This window comes from Oryctolagus cuniculus, chromosome 19, assembly GCF_051225735.1.
Source record: "Oryctolagus cuniculus isolate XC-2025 breed Fujian yellow rabbit chromosome 19, ASM5122573v1, whole genome shotgun sequence".
NCBI classification, from domain to species: Eukaryota; Metazoa; Chordata; class Mammalia; order Lagomorpha; family Leporidae; genus Oryctolagus; species Oryctolagus cuniculus.
The window spans coordinates 69,529,899-69,546,163 of record NC_142885.1 but is presented as its reverse complement, the minus strand read 5'-3'; the positions used below and the strand labels follow the sequence as shown (position 1 = coordinate 69,546,163).

At 51.3% G+C, this 16,265-nt stretch overlaps 1 protein-coding gene and 1 long non-coding RNA gene across 14 annotated transcripts in view; one reads left to right on the top strand and one right to left on the bottom strand.

Annotated features, from left to right (window-relative positions):
• Nucleotides 1–1,797: 1,797 nt before the first annotated feature.
• Nucleotides 1,798–13,417, bottom strand: LOC108175858 (uncharacterized). 9 transcript variants are annotated; one of them, XR_016226004.1, is made up of 5 exons: nucleotides 12,978–13,417; nucleotides 12,324–12,722; nucleotides 10,719–10,995; nucleotides 5,319–5,521; nucleotides 1,798–3,207 (listed from the first exon to the last, which is right to left on the bottom strand). It is a non-coding gene; the product is annotated as an uncharacterized LOC108175858 (long non-coding RNA). The 9 variants fall into 9 exon arrangements; XR_016226003.1 differs by having other exon boundaries at nucleotides 5,319–5,518; XR_016226005.1 differs by lacking the exon at nucleotides 10,719–10,995 and having other exon boundaries at nucleotides 1,798–2,113; nucleotides 2,256–3,207; nucleotides 12,978–13,409.
• A 128-nt stretch (nucleotides 13,418–13,545) lies between these two features.
• ZNF174 (zinc finger protein 174) overlaps nucleotides 13,546–16,265 on the top strand; it is a 28,854-nt gene continuing 26,134 nt past the window's right edge. For all 5 annotated transcript variants that reach the window (XM_089321374.1, XM_089321372.1, XM_002722770.6 and 2 more), the window contains exon 1: nucleotides 13,546–14,662. In XM_089321374.1, coding sequence (XP_089177500.1) covers nucleotides 14,261–14,662 — 402 coding nt within the window. In that variant the 5' untranslated portion in view covers nucleotides 13,546–14,260. The remainder of the gene's footprint in view (nucleotides 14,663–16,265) is intronic.

Sequence of the window (16,265 nt, the reverse complement as noted above, 5' to 3'; positions counted from 1 at the left end):
TAAGCTCTGCCGGGGAGGCTCACATCCACACCAGAGTCCCCAGGCCTGAGTCCTGGCTCCTCGCTAATGCACACCCGGGAGGCGGCAAGTGGTGGCCCAGGTACTGGAGTCCCTGCCACCAGTGTGCGAGACCTAGATGGAGTTCTGGGCTCCTGGGTGAGTCTGGCCCACCTCTCCTCTGCTATTAACAGACATTTAGGTAGTAAACCACTGGGTGAGAGATGCTTGTCTTTTTCTGTCTGTCCCTGTTGCTCTTTCAGATAAATAAAAATAGATAAAACAAAAAAAGAAAGAAAGAAAGAAACATGGGAAAGAGTGCAGCTCTTTTCACTTTGTCATTTAACCTGGGATAGCAGGGGCTACCAGGAAACAAGGCTGTACTTGGAAATCTCTGTACATCCCAAATTCATGAAAAACGTCAGACGTGACCCTGGAGTAGCCAAGCAGGGCAGGAGCACAGCTTCCTGCAGACACCAGCCAGCCTGGGAGGCGCCCAGTTTGTTAGCTGTCAGGCTGACGGCTGCGGGGAGTGGGGAGGCCACTTGCTCGAGGCCTGTGTTCTCTGTGTGTGGACAGCGCTGTGTCCTTTTTGTCTCTACCCAGAAACCAAGTGCGGGTTGAGCTGGACAGTGAGGAACTGAAGATTCCACCCAAGATGAAGTGAGGGGTAGAGGATGCCAGGGGCCCTGGGGTGTTCCCAGACTGAACGAGTAAGGAGGTCGCCTCAGCGGAGGCACCCAGAGGAAGAGAAGTCAGGTGAGGAAGCTCAAGGGGCCCGGCTGTTGTTTAGGCTGTGACCACGTGCCGGCCACCTCCAGCTGAAAGCGCAGTATGGCTGTGGCAGGGGTGGCTTCTGTGGGCTTTGCTCTGCTCCTTGGGGTGTAGTGAGGCTGTGTGACCTGGTCCTTGGAAGTGGTTAAGAAACCTTAACAAAAAAGGAATAGTGTCAGTTGAAAATTATATCAGTTTGTTCCAACTGTTTTTTTCCAGTGAGATTAGGAGGTACAGAAACTTTATGGAGAACCCAGTATTCAACTTAAAGGACGTCAGAAGGGAGGATAATAGACATCAGAAGAACTGTAGACGTAGAGGTGTTGCCTGTTACATAACTTACTTCAGATTCATGTCCAGTGTCTGGTGCAGCATCAGGCCCTTGGGCAATGGAAGGTGGCACGGTGAGGTCCTGTCATCAGTTGACAAAAAAAGGGAGGGAAGGAGAGACAGAGAGACCCCAGCATTTTTTTTTTTTCAAAATTAACACAAAAACCTGATTGTTCAAACTTAGTAGAAGTAGGAATCCTGTGCTTGCCGTGACCTTGCCAGCTGGGTTTCTCACACACACCTACACGTCCAGAACGGAACCCTTGCATTTCCTCCAAGCCTGCAGCTTTGCTCGGCATCTCCCTCTTGTTGGGCGGCATTTCCTTTCACCTCCCGGCACCCTCTTCAAACCAGAAACCTGACGGTCATCGTGACGTCCCCTTTGGCCAACCCCATAGCTGGTCTCCCGCTAGTCTATCACGTTGATTTTACTTCTGACATACAGACGTCCCACCCACTTTTATCCATAACCTGTGCCATCATTTGACTAGACAGCTGTCTCTGGACATCAGAACCAGGAGTCTCGTCTGCTCCCCTTGCTTCTCCTTCTGTCTGCTCTCCTCTTTCTCCACACAGAGAATTCTGTCATTCCCTGCTTACATGTCCAGCTGCTTCCTATTACACTTAGAATAAAATCCAACTTTCTTAGCATATGATAATAAAGTCCAGTCAGGAAAAAAGAAACCGTTCTAGGCATTTCTTTCTTTTAAAGATTTTATTTATTTGAGAGGTAAAGGTTACAGACAGAGAGGCAGAGACAGAAAAGTCTTCCATCCACTGGTTCACTCCCCAGGTGGCTGCAACGGCCAGAGCTGAGCCAATCTAAAGCCAGGAGCTTCTGTCAGGTCTCCCGTGCTGGTTTAGGGGCCCAAGCACTTGGGCCATTTTCCACTGCTTTCCCAGGCCATAGCAGAGAGCTGGATCGCAAGAGGGGCAGCATACATACGGGATGCCGACACTGCAGGAGGAGGCTTAGCCTACTGTGCCACCATACTCTCCCTCGTTCTAGACACTGCAGAGAGAATTAAATGTAAAGAATTTGTTAGATGGGTTTGGTAGAACTGAAAAAAAACTGAAACCCTATGGCACAGAGGGTAGCTGTAGCAGCTATGACACACAGGATTAGGGAAACAGCGGAAAAGGGTTGGCTTTACCAGAACCTGGAAGCTTGGCAGAGAGGCCCTGCAAAGCTGGGCTTGGGGCTGGCAGTGCTGCCTGACTGGTGCCGGTGCCTGAGTGGCCCAGTGAAGCTGTGTCTGGAAGACACAGGATCTGCTTCGGCTGCTGCTTTGTCTGACTCCTGGACCTGGTGCAGACATTATCAGGAAGCAGATATATTTTGAATAAATGAATGCATTTTCCGGTTCTCACCTGTCTATTCCAGACCGTCTGGAGTCGCTTGACAGCAAGGGTTGGGGACTCTGGGGCTGGCGCTCCCTTTCTGCCCAGCACACTAGAGGATCAGGCAGGTGGGAGGGTGCAGCCTGCACACACAGGGAGTTCAGCAGCTGAGCCCCAGTCTTCCTGACCATAGTGGGCCCAGGAATGAGGAGCCTTAGTGAGGCCTCTCTGTGGGCTTCTCTGGCTCTCTCATTTCCCAGACCAGTTTCTGGGAGCAGACATTCAGAGCCCTTCAGCAGCTGGTCTGCCCCCAGGCTGTCTTCCTTTCCTACAAGTCACCAGTGAAGTCAGGTTGTCCCAAACAGGTCACCTCCAAGCCCACACCTGCCTTTGCCCAGCCTCTCTCTCCAAAGCGGCGTCTCCTGTGTGGAGCAAACACTCAACTTCTTGTTCTGCCTCTGCTTATTCCTCTCACCAAAGCCACAGTCTTCTGCGCTTGAGAGTGGTTCCCACAGAGGAAAGGGGGAGAGACTGTGCAGCACAGAGTCCCGGGGGGGCTGGGATGGGCTGGGGGTTACTTCTCTCTCTCCCCTGGAGAACTGAGGTGTTGCCCTCTTGACGCTGGCTCATTCTTCCAGCCTGTTCTTGGCTCAAAATGGCAAAAATCTCTCTACTGGACGTCTCTGTAAAGCCTCTTCGTTTCTACTTCCTCTGAATCATTGCATTTGACTCTTTTTTTTTAAATCTCATTTCTTGATCTCAAAACTGAAAAAAACAGAACACTACACTGTAGAGAAGGAAGACAGTAGAATAAGAGTTAAAACTAAACTACTACAAAGAAGAAATACCAAATTGAATTCTTCCTGTGGTTAATTAGGTTAATTAAAATTTTAAGTTTTCTAATTCATGTTTTTGAGTTCCAAATTCTGTGGTCAGGCTCTCTAACTCTACCCACTTTTCTTCTGTTCTCTCCCTTTTTGGATGTTCTGGCCCAGGGATAAAACTGAGGCAGAGGGCCAAGCTCTGTGTCATCTGCCAGCCTGTTTATAGGTTTGTTCTCTTTTTTTATTATTATTATTTCATTGATTTATTTGAGAGGTAGAGCTAAAGAGAGAGGGAGAGACAGAGAGGTCTTCCATCTGCTGGTTCACTTCCCAAATGGCCACAACAACCAGAGCTGGGCCAATCCAAAGCCAGGAGCCATGAGTTTCTTCCGGGTACCCCACGTGGCTGCAGGGGCCCAAGCTTCTGAGCCATCTTCCACTGCTTTCCTAGGTCATAAGCAGAGAGCTGGATAGGAAGAGGAGCAGCCGGGATACGAACCGGTGCCCATATGGGACGCCGGTGCCACAGGCAGAAGCTTAGCCTACTAAGCCACAGCACTGATCCCTGTTCTCAGTTCCTAAGTGTCCTGACTTCTGGGAGTAAAACAACAAAGCCTGCCCCAAGTTTGACCAGCTCAGTCAGGAAGAAAGCATGTGGCTGACTTCCTGATGACACAGACCCAGCCTGGGAAAGAAGTAGCCTTGCTAGAGGAATGAAGAAGGTGAAGGATGGTCTAGAGGCCTGCCTGGCCCTCAGGGGAAGCAAAGCAGTGGAACTCGATGAGCAGAGATGACATGAGCTCAGTGAAAGGGGCGGGCGGAGGCTCCCATGTGAGGGAAAGGGCTGGGCCGCCTCCTCCGTCCCCATCCAGCATAGTCCACTCCCATCCAGGAGCACACTGAAGTCGGGGTGCCCCTGAAGATGTGTGTTTAGCCTTAGTGTAGATGTCTGTTCCAGGAACCTCACTGGAAACCAGAAACATGTTTTTCCCAAATGAAAGTAGTAGATGGTTTAGATAGTTCAGCCACTAAGCCTTTATCAGCAGTGGACAGCAGCAGAGGAAACCGTACAGTGTATGGAAATAATAATGCAGATACATATTTTTGATTGTTTAATTTGAAAGTTTACATATTTTATGCTTTGTGTTGGTGTGTAATTTTTGTACTATTGGTGGCTAGCTTTTGTCTAAGATCTTTTTTGGAATATTGCTTAAAAGTTTTTAATTTCATGACAGTGAATCTTGTATTCAGTGTTTTGCCAATTAATATTATATGCTTGTAATAAAAGCAAAAGAAAAACAACTAAAAAGAGAGAGAGAGAGAGAGAGAGGCTGGCAGAAGGGAAATGACCCTTAAACACCATGAAAACCAGGACCCCTGGGCTGTCTGGGGTCACACAAGATGATGAAAAACCTGGAAGCAGTGACAGCTCCCTCTCAACTGCTAATGGCCTTTAAGTAGATTCTCCCATGCTTTGGCCATCAGAGCTGAGCCCTACCGAGTCAGTTTGGGAATGGGACTGGCAGGTCAAGTGTCTAACTTCCTGGCTGGGGTTCCAGAAGTACTTTTCATCCTTGGCTGCCATCCATGGTGCCATCTTCTACAGCTTGTGGGATCTGCATTCTTCTGAGTCAGCCCTACACCTCAATATCCTTTCTCTCTTTGCTTACGGAGGAGATGCAGAGACCCGGGCACTGGAAAGAGCATCCATGGGGGTTGGTGCTGTGGTGTGACAATTAAAGCTACCACCTGCAATGCGGCACCCCATAGGGGCCCTGGTTTGAGACCAGCTGCTCCACTTCCGGTCCCGCTCTCTGCTATGGCCTGGGAAGGCAGTAGAAGATGGCCCAAGGAATCCTGTACCCACATGGGATACATGGAAGGAGCTCCTGGCTCCTGGCTTCATATTGGCCCACCTCCGACCCTTATAGCCATTTGCAAAGTGAACAAGAGGATGGAGTATCTCTCTCTCTGCTTCTGCCTCTGCCTCTCTGTAACTTTGCCTTTCACATAAGCAAATAATGTTTGAAAAAGGAGAGAGCTTCCACTTACACAAGGTTCAGACACATGCCTTCTTGGCTTCACAGTAACTTGACTGGAGGCTCTGCAACTTGGTGTGACAGAACGCCCTACTCCCAGTCATTCTGCCGCGGCCGTTTGTGTCTGCTGTTCTCGTGGGCCTGAGGGTTTTCACAGTGGAGAACTGAGAATGGCCAGGAGTGTCTTGGTCTCTCCATAGCCCCAGCGCACACCTGCTGCCAGGGACAAAGAACAGGCAGTCAGATCAGGGAGGACCACATGCTGTAGTGTGGGCGTTTAGTAGCTCAAGAGGTTCCGTCCTAGTTTTTCAAACTGCCACTGCTGGCTACTGGTACTCCTGGGATGGTATCTCACTGTGCCTTTTCCATAAAACATAAAAGACTTTTATGCAGAAAAGACACGCTCCTTGGAAAGGACCTGTGGAGTTACCCACTAAAGCTGCTCTTTTCATGGCTCTTTACTTCTCTTCTCACTTCCCGCGGAGCAGGGTCGTACCCTGCCTATCAGCCGCTGTGGGTCTCCCTGGGGGTGGCTCTACCAAGGGACCCAGGGAACCGTCAGGATCTGGAAGCCAAGTTTCAGGACAGAGAACTGGTCACAGGAGATGGGTGCCTGCTCCCTCCTCCCTTTTCATCTGGCCCTTCTCTGTCTGAATATATTACCTGTCATCCTTGCAGATACAGGAAACTAAATCACAGGTACCCAAGTTAGTGTCCCAGGGTGAGACCAAGTAGTGAACATCTGGGAACAGCACAGGCTGTTGGATGCCCAGGAACACTCAGAGCACTCCTGCAACCAGCAGGGCCGGTTCACGAGGGGTCATCTGTCTGGAGCTGTCTCAGCAAGTACATCTGATGCCATCTGGTCATGATGGTCTACAGGCCATCAGCCCCTTCCATTCCCAGCCACCCTCCTCTCACGCCTGGATCACTGCCGCGGCTTCCCACCTGGCTGTTCATCTGGGGACCTCCTACAGTCTGTTTCCAACCCAGAGGCTAGAGGGAGCCCCTCCTTTCCATTCAGTTCGGTTGATGTACGCCACGTGCCTACGGTGCTAGTTTCCAAGCAGTGCAGTTACGACATAGGCCTTGCATTAAAGGAGGTCGCAGTAGCAGAGAGAGATACAAACAAACGTTTACACAGAGTCAAGTGCCAAATTGAAATACTCAAAGTGCTCCTTTTATTTATTTTTATTTAGTTATTAGAGTTACACAGAGAGAAGAGGAGAGGCAGAGAAAGAGAGAGGTCTTCCATCCCCTGGTTCACTCCCCAGATGACCGCAACGGCCAGAGCTGTGCCAATCCAAAGCCAGGAGCCAGGAGCTTCTTCCGGGTCTCCCACGTGGGTGCAGGGGCCCAAGGTCTTGGGCCATCTTTTACTGTTTTCCCAGGCCATCGCAGAGAGCTGCATCGGAAGTAGAGCAGCCAGGATTTGAACTGGCACCCATATGGGATGCTGGTACTCCAGGCAGCAGCTTTACCTGCTACGCCACAACAGCTGCCCCTCAGAGTGCTGCTTTTAAAACTATTATTCCTGTAGTTTTCATTGAGAGTAACAGTGAAAGTCTTCCTGTAAGGCCACAAGGCTCTGTTAGTGTTTCTCAAACTATATTTGAAGATCAGGTTTTGGTGTTAATTTTGAATAAAAATGCAGTTGGTTAGTGTAGGAATTTCAGGTTGCAACAAGTTTCTAAACACCCATGTGCCACGTGGAAGACCTAGATAGAGTTTCTAGCTCCTGGCTTCAGCCTGGCCCAGCCCCGGCCATTGCAGCCATGTGGGGAGTGAACGAGTGGATGGAACATAAGATCTCACCGCTTTCTTTCTGCCTCTGCTGCTGCTTCTCTGGAATTCTCACTTTCACGTATGTAAATCTTTTTTTAAATAAGGCAATATGGATATTTTAAATAAAATTAATAAACAAGGAAATGTCTGCATAAGCCTCCTACCTGGAGGTAACCACAGTACTCTTTAAAAAATACCACAGTAACTGAAACCTTTTATATTTTTCATACTGAAATAATACATTTCATCTTTTTTTTTTTTTAATTTGACAGAGTTATAAATAGAGAGAGAGACAGAGAGAAAGGTCTTCCTTCCGTTGGTTTACTCCCCAAAAGGCCACTATGGCCAGCACTGTGCTGATCCGAAGCCAGGAGCCGGGTGCTTCCTCCTGGTCTCCCATGCGGGTGCAGGAGCCCAAGCACTTGGGCCATCCTCCACTGCCCTCCCAGGCCACAGTAGAGAGCTGGACTGGAAGAGGAGCAACCGGGACTAGAACCCAGAGCCCATATGGGATGCTGGTGCCTCAGGCAGAGGATTAACCAAGTGAGCCACAGCACCGGCCCCAATACATTATTTCTTAAATACCTACATTCAGGAATTCTATAAATGAAATGATTCATTTTTACAATTTATCATAGAACTTTAGCAGAAACTCAGAGGTATGTGAGCCCTGGAGAGTTACAATACTCCAGTTCTGGGAGTGGCCACCAGTGTGGGGAGCACAGGGCACAGCCCCTGAAGCACAGCAAGTCCTGCCCACTTCCACTCACAGCCCCACCTGGCCTAAAGCTTCAGAAATCACACATGAGGTGGCACAAGTGCCCCCAGGGATTGAAAAGCATTAAATGCCAAGTTGCAAAGTTTACAAAGATACAGATAAGAGACTTGCTTTGCTTAAAAAATATTAAAACAAATATACCTGTTAGATAATCTTCTGTTTTACCAACACAAGTTTGCTAACTTTAAATCATTAAGTGACAATATTTTCTTCTAAGATTTGAATTATGTAGAAAAAAAAACTAACAACTCATAATGGTATCTTTCAGTTAAGACAAAATGTACTTTAAGTCCATCTATAAATGTAGTCAATTAAATAGCTCCATGGAGAAAAACTTAGAAAAGTACAGAACCTTAGTACAACCAGGTAATGGGAACTGTTCTACCATAAAGAGGAACTAAGTACTGACATATGCTCAAAACATGCTAAGGGAAAGGAGGAGATGTACAGTTCAGCACACGCTCACTCGGACTTACCCCATGGTAGAGTTAGAAATGTGCCATGGGACTCCAAATCCCATTAAGTCGGCATGTACCAATGCCATCTTACTAGTTAAAGTGATCAGTTTAAGTTCATAATTGATCATAATGATAGGATTAAGTGTCAAAGGGATCACATAAATAAGACCAGTGTCTACTAATAATAATTGGTAAAATTAAAAAGAAGAGAACGATCCAACATGGGAAGCGGGATACACAGCAGACTCATAGAATGGCAAATGCCCTAAACAGCATTCCGGCCTCAGAATCAGCCCTTAAGGCATTCAGATCTGGCTAAAAAGCCCATGAGAGTTTTTCAGGCATGGAAAGCAAAGACACTGTGGCAAACAACAACAACAAAAACCTAAGTGAAAGATCTCTGTGAGATCCCAGCAGAAAGAATGGGCCATCAAAGAAGGAGGTACCTTTCTCTGAAGGGAGGAGAGAACTTCCACTTTGACTATGACCTTGTCTGAATAAGGTCGGAGTTTGTGAACTCAAGAGGCTTCCATAGCCTTGGCAGCTCATGGCAAGAGCCTCGGGTGATTACTGACATCATAAATAAGAGTGTCAGTTGTTAAATCAACAACAGGAGTCACTGTGCACTTACTCCCTATGTAGGATCTCTGTCCTTAATGTGTCATATTATGCAAATTAATGGTAAAACTAGTATTCAAACAGTACTTTATTTTTTTTAATGATAAACATTATGGTCAGGCTGTTTATTAAGGAGGCAACCACATATACAAGTTCTGCTATTGAAATGTTTGCAAATCAACTTCATGTGATCTAAAAGGACCATGTGCAATGTCAAAGATGGACACTTGTACATTCAATAGAAAGTTAACTTAAACATACATAGTCTAGATCATTCTAGAGTTATACAAACATCTGGGGCCACATATGTGTCTAATTCTCTTTCAAAAAAATTTTTTTTATAAAAGTGATGTGTTGAGATAATTTTAAAAAGCAGCTGACACAATTACGAATGGTCCCCAGCTTACAAAATGTGATTTCCAGGGTATGAAAACTGAAAAAAGTCGATGCTTCAGAGTGTCTTATGTTATACAAACAAGTTTTGCAGGAATCACACAGTACTTTACACTTTGTGTGTCTGTTGGAATCTTTCCTCAGTATATACTAAGTTGAAAGTCTGTTCCTCTGGCTGGACAGCCTACAGACACTGGGATCACAGTGCTTCTGGCTGCTCCCAATGGGGGTGTCTCCATGAGTGCTTTCAAGTCCTTCCCAGAACCTGGGACCTGGGAACAGACCCCAGCGTCTGTCCCCACAAATTCCTGCCTACGCTGGACTGAAACCTTTAAGACTGGCATTTAAAAAATGGTATTAGGGGCCGGCACTGTGGCTTAGTGGGTAAAGCCACCGCCTACAGCACCAGCATTCCATGTGGTTGCCCATTTGAGTCACGGCTGCTCCACTTCCAATTCACCTCTGCTAATGGGCCTGGGAAAGCAGCAGAGGATGGCCCAAGTGCTTGGGTCCCTGCACCCACTTGGGAGACCTGGAGAAAGTTCCGGGCTCCTGGCTTTGGATCAGCGCAGCTTCAGCCGATGCGGCCAATTGGGGAGTGAACCAATGAATGGAAGTGTCTGTCTCTCTCTCTCTCTCTCTCTCTCTGCCTCTCCTCTATGTAACTCTGACTTTCAAATAAATAAATCTTTTTAAAAAATTAATATAGTCTTTGAAGGGATACAATTGTTGACCTTAAAGCACAAGGCAGAGGACCCAGCACACGTGAACTGCTAAAAATGGTGTATATTTGTCAGAGACTGTCAGCTTTCACTTAAGGAAATCCCTGTGTCGCAGCACTGGGCCATCTCCCCTCCTCCCAAATCCCGTGTCAGTGCTGCCTTCCAAAGGCACCTTGCATTGGTCCTCTTCTCTCTGCCTGCACAGCTGGCTGGAGCCAGCCCAGGACACTGCCATGTTCCAGCCGCCCTGCGGCCTCTACGGCCATACCCTCCAGTCTGCTCTCTTTCCACATGGAATCCAGTGAGATCTTTTCAGAATGGAAGATCCCATCCCTCTCTGGTAACACTGCGGTGGCTTCTCCCTGCCACGGAATAAAATCCAGATCTCTCCGCAGCAAAGGCCTGGCAGGATGGAGCCCCTGCCTTCCCCCCTCACCTTTCCAACCACTGCTCCCCTTGATCCCAGAGGTCCAGTCCCAGCTCCTCCCTGGTCAGGGGCCTGGCCCTGTGCCGTGCCCTCTGCCTGGAGTGCTCCCGTCCAGCTCTTGGTACAGCTGGCTCACTGCCCTCCCTGATGTCTTAGTCAGTGTGGCCCCACGATCACTCTCAGGTCACCCACTCATTTCCTTCCAAGCACACATGACATGGAGTTTATTCACCTGCAGCCTGTCTCTCCACCATGCAATGCAGGCTGAGGCAGGCCAGGGCCATCATGTCTTGTTTATTGTCTTTTTCTTTCATAGCCATCTTCATTCTTTAAATCTCATGCTTACAGTTCATCCTTAAAATGAATGAGGAGAGGTCCTGAGAGGCAACCGGGTCCTGAGAAGTGGCACCAACCTCCATCCCTACTTCCTCTTCCCCCTTCACGGTCAGGATCGGTTTCCAATAGCTGCTTTACCACCTCTGCCCCTGCACTGTTTTCATGGCTCCGAACTGGGGAGGACAGAAGGGTAAAGACTGTCAACACTGAAGTGGCGGGGGCTCGGGTTACTGTTAGTACCGAGGGATCCCTGCTGGGTTGAGGCCACCCCTGCCCCTCCTCATCCAGTCCTACCTTTTGGTGGAGTGCTGACCCACAGACTTCAGCTTAACGTCCTTAACTTCTTCCCTGATGCCTCCCACCATGCTGCTCTTCATCTGCATCCCTCCTCACAGCTCCTCTTCCTCCACAGCCACGCACCCTGTACCTCATCTCCCCAGCCCCACCTGGGTCCTTCCTGTTCCAGCCCCTCAGTCTGCTTCCTGCTGACTGCAGAACACTCCAGTGGAGCCACATGCCTCTGACCACACCCCTGCATCACACTAGGCCTCTCCTCAACTTCTCAGCTGGATTTTGGTTGCCTTCTTCCCACCAAATCTCCCACTACCAAAGCCCAGTGTTACTTTTCCTTCTCCTGTACCTTTCGTATCTCCCTTCTCCCAGGCTGTTCAAGCAGGTTACACCCAGAACTGATCAATGATTCTGCCACAAGAGGCTAGTTTATGAACCCATCACTGTCCCAAACTGACCACTCAATCCACACAGCAAGAATCAGGGCAAGGCCCAACGTGGATACAACTTCCATGTACTACACATGGCACTGTGCCCTCAAAGGACCTTCTAGCAAGAGATCAGATTTGAATTCATCAGAATCTCTCATTTTTCTGACCCTTCCAGTAAAAGAGTTGTCCTTTCCCTGGCCTTTAAAAAATGATTCATTTGAAAGGCAGAGAGAGATCTGCCATCTGCTGTTTCACTCCCTAAATGCCTGCAAAAGCCAGGGCTGGGTCAGGATGAAGCCAGGAGCCCGGAACTCTATCTGGGTCTCCCACGTGGCTGGCAGGGATTCAGGTATTTCAGCCATCACCTGCTGCCTTCCTGGGCGCAGACTAGCAGGAAGCTGGAATAGGAAACAGAGCCCGGACTCACACCCAGACACTGCAAGACAGGATGTTGGCATCCCGAGCAGCATCTACACTGCGGTGCCAGATGCCCACTCCCGCACCCCTAGCTTTCTTTTGGAGAATTTTTTCTGAATGTTTTTACAACTTTAATTAGGGACTGGAAACATTCCCAAGTATATGAATGTCTACTAGTTACACCTGCAGGTGAGAAATTATTTCCATACAGTGAGGACATAGGGCCAACCCAAGATAGCCAAGAGTGGCAGAGGGCTACTGTGCCAGTCTCAACTAAGTGCCCCTCTAGAAACTGGATTCTGGGGCTCCTCATTCCAACTCCTTCATGACCAAAACCACAGGGTCCAACTTTATTTTCTCACCTGTTGTCCTGGGATCTCTGTGCATCCTCAGAGCCATGGCTTCCTCAGCATTTTCTGGATGCTGGTCCTCACCCAGCTCTGGATCTCCTCTGGGCAAGATGTCAGAAACTACTCCGAAACCAGAAGCTCCGGGATCTGTTCTTCGAAAGAAGTTTCAGCCACTGACGAGAGTTCCCTAAGAAGCTGCTTTGGGGCCAGCAACCTCCTTGCAGCAGAAGTGCCTGGAATGCTGCTGGGAGGCCTCGCTGGCTGATTTCTGTCCCTGTGCGGTTCCTGTTTTTTCTTTTCTGAGGGTGGGTGAGCCCAGGGACTCCTTGCTGCAGCCATCACTTGCTGAGTCTGGTGGGGTCAGATTGCGTCTCTTCCCAGTCACTGGGAAGCCATGTTCTCCTAGCAGTCCTGGAATCAGAAGTAGGTAAGGATGTCACAGATACGCAGAGACTCACATGGACATAAAGGCTCCACTCTGAATGGAGGCCACACAGATAACAAACCCTTCCCAGAGGCCTTCGCTCTGCTTACTATTGATTTTCCATCCTTTTCCTTGACTCTCTCCACAAACCCATGCCAAGGTCCAGGACACGAGGCCGTGCAGTCTGTTTTCTTTCCCCGCATACCTGGGTCCTTCTCCTGCCCCTGGAAGCCTCCACTCACCCTCCAGAGTGCCGCGTTGTCTTGAGGAGAGAACGACTGTGTAGGCTCCTTCATTAACCTCTTACTGCCGCTGTCAGGCCATCCCCCCACTGTCACCCACGTGACCGCACGCACGCACAGCCGCTGGGTGACTGTTCTGGTCTCTCTGTGTTTTTATTCCCCAGCATCCCTTTCCCACTTTGGAGAGCAGCAGCATGTTCCTTTTGGAGATTCTACTTTCTACTTCAGAGGTTCGGATGGAGCTGTGGAGGGGCCGCCCAGGTCAGACTCCAGCGGCTAGGGGCTCCCCGGCTGACGTGGGGACGTCCGCCCCAAGGAAGCAGCGGACTCCCCGCACTCTGTCAGCCGCGGGGCAGGAAGTCCAAGGAGCTAGCCTGACGCCAGACTGCCCACCGCGCACGCTCCCGAGCCGAGCCGCCGGACTACAACTCCCGCGGTGCACTGCGACGTTATGGGCAGACCCAGGAGCCAATGGACAAAGGACGATGGCCTCGAGGAGCCAATCTCTTGGGGAGGGGGCGGGCCCCCCGCGGGTAGTTCCTCTGCAGTCAGTGGGCGTCTCCGCGACGAGCGGCTTCGGCCCCGCCCCCAGCCCGGGCTGCTAGATCCGGGCCCTGGGTCCCCAGAGAGGTGAGGGGGCTGCAGGCGGGCGCTCGGCGCCTCGCTGCTTGGGATGGTGGTGTCGCGGGCGCCAGGCGGAGCTCTCGCCCTGCGCTGTAGCTAAGCGGCGTTCTGGATTGTCGTAGCTTTGCTGGGCCTGGGGACCGCGGGGCCGCCGCCGAGCCGGAGCCTCTGGGCCTTTCGCGCGCGTGGGCAGGTTCACCTCTAACCATACCTGCGAGCGGCGCTGTGGCCTTCCCCGGCTGTCCCCTCTGGGTCCCAACGAGATGGTCGAGGTCGGTCTCAGCCAGGTGCAGAGGCCGGAGGGCTGGTGCAGGCGCCTCGCCAGACAGCGTCAACTTCGAGGGATGCCTCTCCGCCAGCCCGCTTCGTCGGAGACCCCGTGTGCTCGCTCCTGAAATAAAAGAAGTAATTTCTTCCCGGACCTTGTGGCTTTTCGCCTTTGCCAGACAGTGCAAAAGAGTGACTGACCAACTCCACCCCAGGGTTTGCAGTAGAGGCTCGTGAATGACAGGCGCGTGTCTGCATCCCGGCCCCCGGGACGGTCTCAGGAGAGCGGCCCCGGCAGGATCCGTGGGGCGTTCAGAGAGAGGGGTCGTCAGTGCATGATCCCAGAGGTCTGACCTGTTTCCAAGGAGGGAAGTTGTGTCCCGAGCCCCAGCATGGCAGCTAAAATGGAGATCACCTTGAGCTCCCACCCGCAGGCCTCCTCCAAGCAGGAGAGACACATAATAGCAAAGCTGGAAGAGAAGCGGGAGCCCGCTCCCCAGAAAAGCCGGCCGGACCCGGAGCTGTCCCGCCAGAGCTTCCGGCGGTTTTGTTACCAGGAGGTGTCGGGGCCCCAGGAGGCGCTGGCGCAGCTCCGCCTGCTGTGCCGCCAGTGGCTGCAGCCCGAGCTGCACACCAAGGAGCAGATCCTGGAACTTCTGGTGATGGAGCAGTTCCTGGCCATCCTGCCCCCGGAGCTGCAGGCGCGGGTCAGGCGGCGGCGCCCAGGGAGCAGCAAGGAGATGGTGAGCCTGGTGGAGGATTTCCAGAGGGCAGCCAAGAAGCCAAAGCAGTGGGTAAGGACTCCCTCTCGCCGACCCCCAGGGTCCCCTGCATCTCAGTGGTGTCTGGGCCCTGACCCTTCGCGGCGGCTGGGCATGGACTGCAGGGCTCGGAAGTTGCTTCTGGCCTGTCTGGGAGCCTGCTGCAGGTAGCCCCAGGTGTTCAGAGCCCAGCTGCTGGCACCGTGGGGGCAGGAGAGGACGCGCGCGGTCTCACCCTTCTTTATGGGACTCACATCCTCAGAAGTAGCTTTAAGGTTTCTGAATCTCCACTGTCAGGTCTTCCTCCACCCACTCCTCTTAAAGTTTTTTTTTTTTTTTAAGATTTATTTATTTGAAAGTCAGAGTTACCCAGAGAGAAGAGAGGAAGAGAGAGAGACAGAGACAGAGACAGAGACAGAGAGAGAGTCTTCCATCCTTTGGTTCACTCCCCAGATGGCCACAACGGCCGGAGCTGCGCCAATCCGAAGCCAGGAGCCAAGAGCTTCTTCCAGGTCTCCCATGTGGGTGTAGGGACCCGAGGACTTGGCCATCCTCCACTGCTTTCCCAGGCCATAGCAGAGAGCTGGACAGGAAGTGGAACAGCCGGGTCTCGAACTGGCACCCATATGGGATGCCGGCGCTTCAGGCCAGGGCGTTAACCCACTGCGCCACAGCACCGGCCCCTAAAGTTTTCCTATAATCAGAACTCTTAGTGGGCAGGACCATCCTGTAGGGTGAGAACTTCAGCTCTGGGAAACCTCAGTGAACTTCGTTCCAGTGAAGCTTCTGGGGTGTCGCCTTTGGTTCAGGAGGTTACAGCTCAGTCAGCCAGTGTTGCTGGGCCCTCCCGGTCGAGCCCCAGTTAGGGCTGAGGCAGGTTAGCAAACAAGCACAGGCTCTGGAAAGTGCAGACTCCTGGGAGCCGCGGTGCCCGCACTGTCTGCTCACCAGGGCCTCTGGCAGACAGGTGAATAGTAAGAGCGGCCCCTCCCCTTTTACAGGGCCTGTTTCCAGCAGAAGTAGGGAGGGGGACTGCGGTGTAGGATGGGAATCCATGGGCCAGTGTTCATGACTCATCATCACATTTGTGCCACCTCTCTGAGCAGTTTATTTCCAGGCCTTGAGAACGGCCCAGCCTTTAGGGACAGCTGAAAACGTTGGCTGGTTTGGAGCACCCTTAATTCTGTTCTACATGCCCTTGGAGGTGTCAAAGGTCTCTTGTCACAGTTGACCCCTTGGTCATTATCAGGAATCCCTAAGGCTGAGGGGCGAGAGGTAGCACTGCCGCTGGTCAGCCCTGGTGCAGGAGTGCTAACGGGTGGCCCTCGTTCCCAGGTGGCCGTGTGCATGCAGGGGTGAGAGGTAGCACTGCCCTTGGTCAGTCCTGGTGCAGGAGTGCTAACAGGTGGTGCTCGTTCCCAGGTGGCTGTGTGCATGCAGGGGTGAGAGGTAGCACTGCCGCTGGTCAGTCCTGGTGCAGGAGTGCTAACGGGTGGCGCTCATTCCCAGGTGGCCGTGTGCATGCAGGGGTGAGAGGTAGCACTGCCGCTGGTCAGCCCCGGTGCAGGAGTGCTAACGGGTGGCGCTCATTCCCAGGTGGCCGTGTGCATGCAGGGGTGAGAGGTAGCGCTGCCCT